Here is an 8,140-nt window from a genome sequence, read left to right on the forward strand (position 1 = left end):
TTGTAAAGCTCGTAACATTACTAGATAACCGCAGCAATTGCCGCGCGGTTCAGACGGGAATAAAAGAACGAATTTAGCCACCTTCCTTTTATTTCTTTGTGAGGACGTTCGTTTCGCATGACACGGTGACTCAGTGACGACGAGCCGCTTCGTTTTCTTTAACAATGAGAACTCGGTAACGAGAACACGAATCGAATATATGCATTACACTTGAGAATCGGTGTCGAACATACGTGGAAATCGTCGTTTATTAAATATTCTCGACTCAAGCCGTTTTACGCAAATCGCAAGAAGCTCGAATAAATCGTCGTGAAAGGCAAAGCCTCTTTACTGCTTCCAGCTGAATACGATGAAAAGAAATATTACACCGACCGTACCGCGGCGAGCATAGATTTTAAGGAAGCAATCGTTTTATCGATTATCGAGGATAATTTGTGTCTTTCTATTTCAACGAACGTTACGCCGTTAATATTCCCGGAAAATGTGAAAAAGGAAGGCGATAAACTCGGAGAGATTCCATCATTCCTTAACTGCGTAACAGGTTTTTGGAAAAACCCAATTATTTGTATTAGTAATAGGCTAATATTCCTGCTAATTATTTCTCTATTCGTGATGATTCTGATGTTAAGTGTCGACTCCTCGAGCGATTGATATTCTTTTATGCGTCATTAAGCGACAAGCAATACAATTTTCAAACAATGCAAATCGCCATCGTTACCGTCGCGACTTTTTCGCTCTTTGTCAGAACGTATTAAAACGAGCTCCATTCACGAATAATGATTCTAATTGTTCGTCTAACGGGGAAACACGTGCCTTCGGGTGACCTATATCCGGAATGTCGAGCCATATGGCAGTAGATTACCAGTATAGATCATAAAAAAGAGATTACAGGAATAAACTATCTGTCTATAAGATAACGCGATACCAAAAATATATACTGGACGAACCAATCGTGAAATTCAATTTTGTATGGAAAGAGGGGAAGATATTTGATTAAATTGACTTGTTCTCGTCAGTCCAATCTTTTTAGATACAAAAGCTCTTAATGAATTATCTACGAGTTTTGTTTGAATAATCGTTACAAATTGAAAATAAAAGAAATATGTACTTCCCTTTTTTTCTTTTGAATAATATTATATATATATATATATATATATATAAATTGATATTAATTTATATGGATTTAACGATCATTTGATTTGAGTGCTGTGCGTCATAAATAAATTTTTTTTTTTTTAGAGTTAAGAGATTAAGAAATTGGTCTTTTGCGTCTTGAAATAAATTCTTAAAATTCGCATTGAATTTTTCATTAAAACAATCGAAGAACTTTAACCTCTTCAAAAACTTATTAATTCGTCAGGAAAAGATAATTATTTTTTACTATTCAACTGTATATTTTGACGGATATTAAACGAAACGGATAAAAAAATATTTTGAAAAACCTGAAAGGAATATAAACAAAAAATATACACATATGTACTCATTGGATTTTTTTCTTTTTTTGCATCTTATGAAACATACATGAATCAAACGAAAACGTATGTACATATATACGCCATTATCTCTAAAATAAAAATCAAACCTGCGTCGAAAGAAGAAAAATTTCTCTCTTTCAATAATAATATTATAAACGATTTAAAAAATAAAAAAAATAAAAACACCTACCTCGACATTTGTAAATTGATCAGTCCGTTACATCAGAAAAGGAAAGGAGAAAATAAAATTAACGAATTCAGCGACTCGTTTTAACCCATCGTCGTATCATTGGTTTTTGTAGAGAGAGAAGAAATAAAGAGGAAAAAAGTATTGCAAAATTGAGCGCAGTATTTAAGAGGAATCAACGTGAAGATTCGCGGAAAAACGCGGTTCAGGTTTTCGCGGTACCCCACACAACCGACCCAGAGAGAGAGAAGATGCCCCGAAGCAAGCGAGACTCGACGGCGCCTGCGTGACCATGTGACGCCATTGGCGAACCGGGCAGCTCGTCCGCTAGACATTCAGTCTCGCCTCAGCATCGAACGAGGTTGTATGTGTTTGCGGTGTACATTGCTCGGCAAACTGATATCACGGAAGTAGTCGAAGCCTGAGTTAACTGACGGTGATCGCGTTAACCTATTCGAACGTGTAAAAATACGTGATCGCGTGACGTCTGTAGTCTTAACTCAAGAGTTATATCTAGAAGCTGAGTGCCCGAGTTACATTTTCCACGTCGTTCGACTGGGACGACTGGATCGGTCGAAAATCGATCGAAACATCGTCGAAAGGACGAAAGGTGTGAAACGAGTCCAACGAGAGAGACAAAAAAAGGAGAAGAAAAGATCGAAGAGAGAGATAAAAGGGATCGTCGCGAGACTTGTTCCCTCTACCGAGAACTATCGTTTGAACGGACAATTAACACGGACGATACACAACACGCGTTCCTTCTTTATTTTTCCTACGTTCACGGAATCAGTCTGTCGTCTAACGATAATCCTCGCGTCCCCTCGCACCGTTCCAATTAACGTTCCAGTGATAAACACGTGTCTCCGGGAGTATAGGAAACGGCAAGAAAGGACGATTGGGCAGACAAATTTGTTCGTTCATGTCCAAGACGATGTTCCTGTCGTTCGACAAGTGACAAGCTCTAACTAAGGGAACATACACGTATACACGTATATATATATATACACACACATATATACGTACATACACACGCCACGGTACATTGGACTCCGTGAGCATCGCGGAGAGAGTACATGCAACGATCAGGTGCGTTACCGCGTGTGTCGCTTGATCGTTTCTCTTACTATGCACACTGAGAGGTACCCGATTACTATGAGAGAATGAGCTGCACGGTGAAGATTTCGTGTGGGAAGAACTGGAGCGGATCGCAGCGAAGGATCAACTCCCTCGCGGAGGAAACGACGTGTTCTACGGGTGGAAGCGCGAGCTGCGCCGGCCTAGCGGGCCAACCGACAGCCGTAGTGTCGACCACAGCCACCACGTCCACGTCGACCATCGCCAACGCCGTCAACCCGAGCACGCTGACCACCAGTAGCCAGAGGCTCGCGCCGTCGCGTCCTGTCAAGTCGATCACCGCTAAAAAAGGGGAGGATACCACGAAACTGCTCAAGTACATCGACGATAACGTCATCGGCAAGAACGGCACGTTCTTCGGACCATTCGGCCGCAGGAAAGGTCAGTGATCAATATAGTCTTTACCCGTACCGCTCCCTCCAGTCAGCCCTGCTGCCCCTTGCCCCCACCAAACCATCAAACCCTCTCTCTCTCTCTCTTTCTTTTCGCGACTTTCTCGTTCTCTCTCTCTGTTCCTCTCTTTCTCTCTCCTCTCATCGAATCCACCATACAAAGAGGCGCTCGATCCAGGGACTCCTCTCGTTAAGATCGTCGACATCGTTCGATTAACGTTTACGAGCTGTGTATATCAATAAAATCGAAGCTTCTCGCAGCTTCGACACGATTCCGACCGTTGACGAGGGTGTCGCTCTCGAGCGACATCCTCTCCTCTCCGCTTCGTACCTCTCAAACTCGTCGAGTCTTAAGGGCTTTAGAGTCTAGGTCGTTACACCTAAAATAGCGCGTATATATATATATATATATATATATATATATATATATGTGGATGCGTTTCGTCGATTCGGGACAGGATGAGTCCCCCGGTTTTTTCTCGAGCAGGTGCTTCTGTCCCGAAGTCTGTCTTTCGCTATGCGCTTGGTCTGGTATGAGGGGGATACCTTACGAGTGCACTTGGCATATACCTTTCGTAACACGATACTTCGGGGAGAGCTGCGCGCGGAAACCTCTAGCATGTGCTGCGAGCATGTATCTCCAATTAGGAACATAAGAGCGCGTTGTGGTGCGGTTTGCGGCACCTCTGATCGATATCGCGAGAAAGATCAACTCGGTTTTATCCTCGTGTCGTATCTCTATTATTGTTAACACGGTCGCGTGTTTGGCGCGTGAGCTCCTCCTAAAAGAGATACAATTTCCAGGATTCTTCCTTTCTTAAATCATCCCGTTTCTCGTGGACGAAGGAAACGTTAGACGTAACGAGAAGAAGCGTACGTAGACACGAATGAACGAGAGAAGCGGGCTCGATCACGTACGACGCTTGCATAATTAATTCCCTTCAAGTATTTTGCTTTCGTGCGGCGGAGAGAGGGGGCGGGCAACATAACCGCTCAACGTAAACACTCGGCCACGGGAACTCGGGTACGCCTGTGTTTAAATATTCAAAGGCAGGAATGTTTGCGCGTCGTATTATTTTCGGTGTCGTTGGCCTACGGCCGCGAAGGCCACCCATTTCTTCGGCCTCCGCTCGAACTGTCGTGATCCTCTCCTCTCCTCTCCTCTCCTCTCCTCTCCGTGTCACGAATATTTCCCATCTACGCGGAAAGGCCGGCAATCTGGCGAGGCGGAAGTCGGCTTCTCTTTCTTCCGGGCGGCTTCGTACAACAATCATGGCAACCAAGCACTCCGTGCTTAGCCGTTTTGATCGAGTTAACTATATAGTTACACCCTAAAGCGTAACTCGGGTGTGTCCATCGCTAGGGAAAAGGAGGGAGAGAGGGAGAAGAGAGAAGGTTCGTCGATGTTCCGGGATCTCGTGCTCGCACGCTTCCTGATCGCCGCCCACGGAGGGGCCACGTGCGGTGCAAATAAATTGCCAGCATCGACCATTTTAAACGATTCGCCATTAGATCGTGCCTCGCGTTCCGTTTCTTATATACCCGATCTAATTTTCCTGGCCAACCATCTTACCGGCTGTCTCTCTAATAATTCCTCAGGTATATATACCGACCGATCCGTGTAAACAGTAGATAAACGACGGTGTTGCAATTGCCGAGGAAATTGCTGACACGTTCGAGATTCTTCTTTTCGCTCACGAGACTTGCGCGACTAGTTGCGTTGAGAATTCTTTTTTTTTTTTTTTTTTTTTTTTTTTTTCCTCCTTTTTTTCTTGTTGAATAACGAACTCGTTAGAAGTTCCAAGAAATCGAATTACCGACTTATTACGAAGATTGATCATCTTTTCATTTAAACAGTAAATAAAATATGAGATATCACGAAGGAATTTTTATTGAATATTATATCTTGAAATATTTTTTTTTCTTCTTCTTTTTGAAAATTATATCATTATCTAAATCTTTTGTCGGATATCGTGAAATATTTTTTTCTTCTTTTTTTTTCTGGAAATTATATTTATTTGATATTTGGTATGTATTTGCGATTAATTATATTTACGCGAATAATAATGTACAAAATCCAAATCGAGAGTTCGTTTAGCTCTTCTTTCAAACCTATTTAGTACGATTATGAAAGAAGAAAAAAATCTCTAAAAATAGTTCAGAAGTAATACACGACCGATTCACGATTCTTATTCGAGACGTTTAAAGACCAAATTAGGAACTCGTGGTATCCAAGAAAATTGACATGTAACGCAAGATATACATCGTCTACTAATAGATGATATAATCTAGCGAACAATTATCGCGATGGAGCGGTTCGCTCGTCACCGATCGCGAATATCGGCCGAAATCGGGTTAATCCCGTTCGATTGATTATTAGCGCTTTAATAGCCGGGGAGCGTGGACGAGGCGCGTGATTCACGAAAAAACACGTCGGACCGACGGCCGAAAAACAAGTTTCTCGAGTCGACAGATGGGCCAGATGAGTGGCCGATCTGCCGATGCACCGATTTGTCACGAGAGAACCGGCAAGGTTTCGTCCATCGCGATATAACGTACATTGTATATTATTATATCATGCTTGTACATTTTATACACAACGTTGTAAATTGTCGGCTTGTCTCGCGTAACGAAATATAAACGTAAAGGGAGGATCGAAACATCGTAGCCTGGCCGACGAGGATGGATGGAAAGTCGTAATGGCGAACTCGACGTGAGTCACAGCTCGCACGAGCGAGGAACGATAGCCGCGAATGCAAGAATACGATAAGAGGCAGCCGGGTTTACTACGCGCGAGTAGTGTTATCGAAGTGGGCACAGTCAAGGACGCGCAGTCGTCGATGAGCACCTCGAAAGAAAATGAAAACGAAAGTCCGCTTTTGCCGCATCATCGATGTCGTCATCGCGCGGATATAGCCACGTGTGGATAGTTTCGTCAAGTGCAAGGTCAACCGGTGAGATGGATGCATCGCGAATTTCTTCCCTATTATTCCCCGTGTTTTCGTTACCATGGAATCGCTACGATTTACGGCTGAGCTAATTAAAAATTTTCGTTTCGAAACGAAATAAAGATTCGTCTCGCGAGATAAAGATAATCGTACAGCTCGAAGATGACACGAATCGATCCCCGAATTCGCGAGTGTAGTAGTTCGTTCGCGCGAACGAATATTTGTTTATGTTTTTTGGGAGTTTGTTAGACTTCGTATCGGCGGGAATGTTGGCAGATAAGATAACAAATAAGAAGAAATTTCGACGTTGCTCTTATTCGCGTTTATAAAATTTCCATTAGTTTCTCTTCCGTCGCGTTTGCCTGGCGAGAAAATGTACAGATATAAAGTTGGAACGCGATCGATCGTTGGCCGCGTGGAAACGTTCGTAAAAGCGTGACCCAGTTCGTTATGCGTAGCGACACCTTGTTGACCTAATTCCAGCCCTTCCGAGGCTGTGTAACAGCGGAGCAACGCCCACGAGCGCCCCTCAGCGTGCGCCGTGCGACTTTCCATCGAGAGATCTTGGTTTGACAAACGTTCCTCTTCCACCACCGTTTTATCCAACGGAAATCGGCCTCGGATGATATCGGAGGCAGCCAATCGGCGAGCATCGCTTCATTTTCAATGCAGTTTCGCGTGAACGTAATAAAAGCGGGGAGGACATAAGGACGGGCATTGTATTAGAAAACAACGGCTCGTATTCATCGTAATTTCGCTTGAGCGGATTTGCTCTTCTCTTCTGTTTCCTCTCTCGCTCTCTCTCTCTCTCTCTCTCTCTATTTTTCTATCTCTTACGTTCAATCCACTCACTCGAGTCACCAATTTGAAATTCCGCATAGATCGTTCGCGGTTACTTCCGTCGAATAACAATCCCATCCGAGTAATTACGTGACGACAATATGAGCGATCTATCGATGGAAAAATTCATAGATCCTCTCTGATATAGGCGCCTTTTTATCGCTGGGTCGGTGAGAGCGCACGGGTGGAATCGGATAAAACGAGCGGATATTCGCCCGAGATAGAGCATCGAAATCGGCCCGTCCTCTTCCGTCTGGCTGTGCCGTTAATCGAGCGGGTTGATTCTACTGGCATCGCCGCGTTACACGCCGATGAATCTCTAGTATCCGCGGAGTTAATCGCGCAGAGCTGAAAGTCCAACACGGTCGGTGTCGTTGAAAAGTCGCGGGAGCGTGTGGTGGTATCTCGTTCACGCGCCTCCACGATGCCTCGGCTCGAGTGTACGTACGTGTGGCGTACACGTTCAGAATTCGACTCCGGTTCGAGCCGAAGGAACGGAGAAATCGCGCGATCCCAGATATCGCTCAATGTTGTCACCATTTTTTTTTTCTTCTTTTTTTCCTTTTTTTATGGAATCATGAGATACCCGTATTTTTTCCCCCGCATCTTTATTTCTCGTTTTTCGCTCTTTGTTTTCTTTCCTTCTCGCTTCATCATTGCTTCTATTTTATTATTGGTATCATTTCTTTTTCTCTTTTCTTTTTTTATCTTTTATTCTCTCTAAAAGATAAATCTGCAGCTCGTCGAAAGTCCGATCCACGACCTCGATTTTATAATATAGCCGCGTATCGGGCGGTGTAGAATTTTAAAGACACGCGTCGGATTTTGCCGAGTTGCGTTTCGCAGGTCGCGTATTATTATACGTTCTACGCCGTATAAAAAAGGTAAAAGGAAGAGAGAGAGAGAGAGAGGAGAAAAAGATTCGTGTTACATCAGAGTTTGCGCGAAACTCTCCTCGAGAGGAAGCGGAGCCAACGCTATCGTTGTACACACATTCTACGCACGTTGTTTTCTCACGGTCTCAAGAATGGCACCTTGACGGACGTCGCTTCGGCTACTATTACGATAAGGTTCCAGCAACGTCGTTGAATAAAATTCGACGTAATTTCTGTGCCATTGATCGTCGAACGCGGGCAGATATATAACGCATCTATCCTTCCTCGT

The 8,140-nt window shown here is 43.8% G+C and overlaps 1 protein-coding gene across 1 annotated transcript in view; it reads left to right on the forward strand.

The window, feature by feature from the left end:
* Positions 1-2,010: 2,010 nt before the first annotated feature.
* The window catches only part of LOC410867, a 54,750-nt gene continuing 48,620 nt past the window's right edge, over positions 2,011-8,140 (forward strand). Inside the window, exon 1 of the mRNA XM_003251147.4 lies at positions 2,011-3,177. Coding sequence (XP_003251195.1) covers positions 2,823-3,177 — 355 coding nt within the window. The 5' untranslated portion in view covers positions 2,011-2,822. The remainder of the gene's footprint in view (positions 3,178-8,140) is intronic.

The sequence above is a fragment of the Apis mellifera genome, linkage group LG2 (genome assembly GCF_003254395.2).
Source record: "Apis mellifera strain DH4 linkage group LG2, Amel_HAv3.1, whole genome shotgun sequence".
Classification (NCBI taxonomy): domain Eukaryota; kingdom Metazoa; phylum Arthropoda; class Insecta; order Hymenoptera; family Apidae; genus Apis; species Apis mellifera.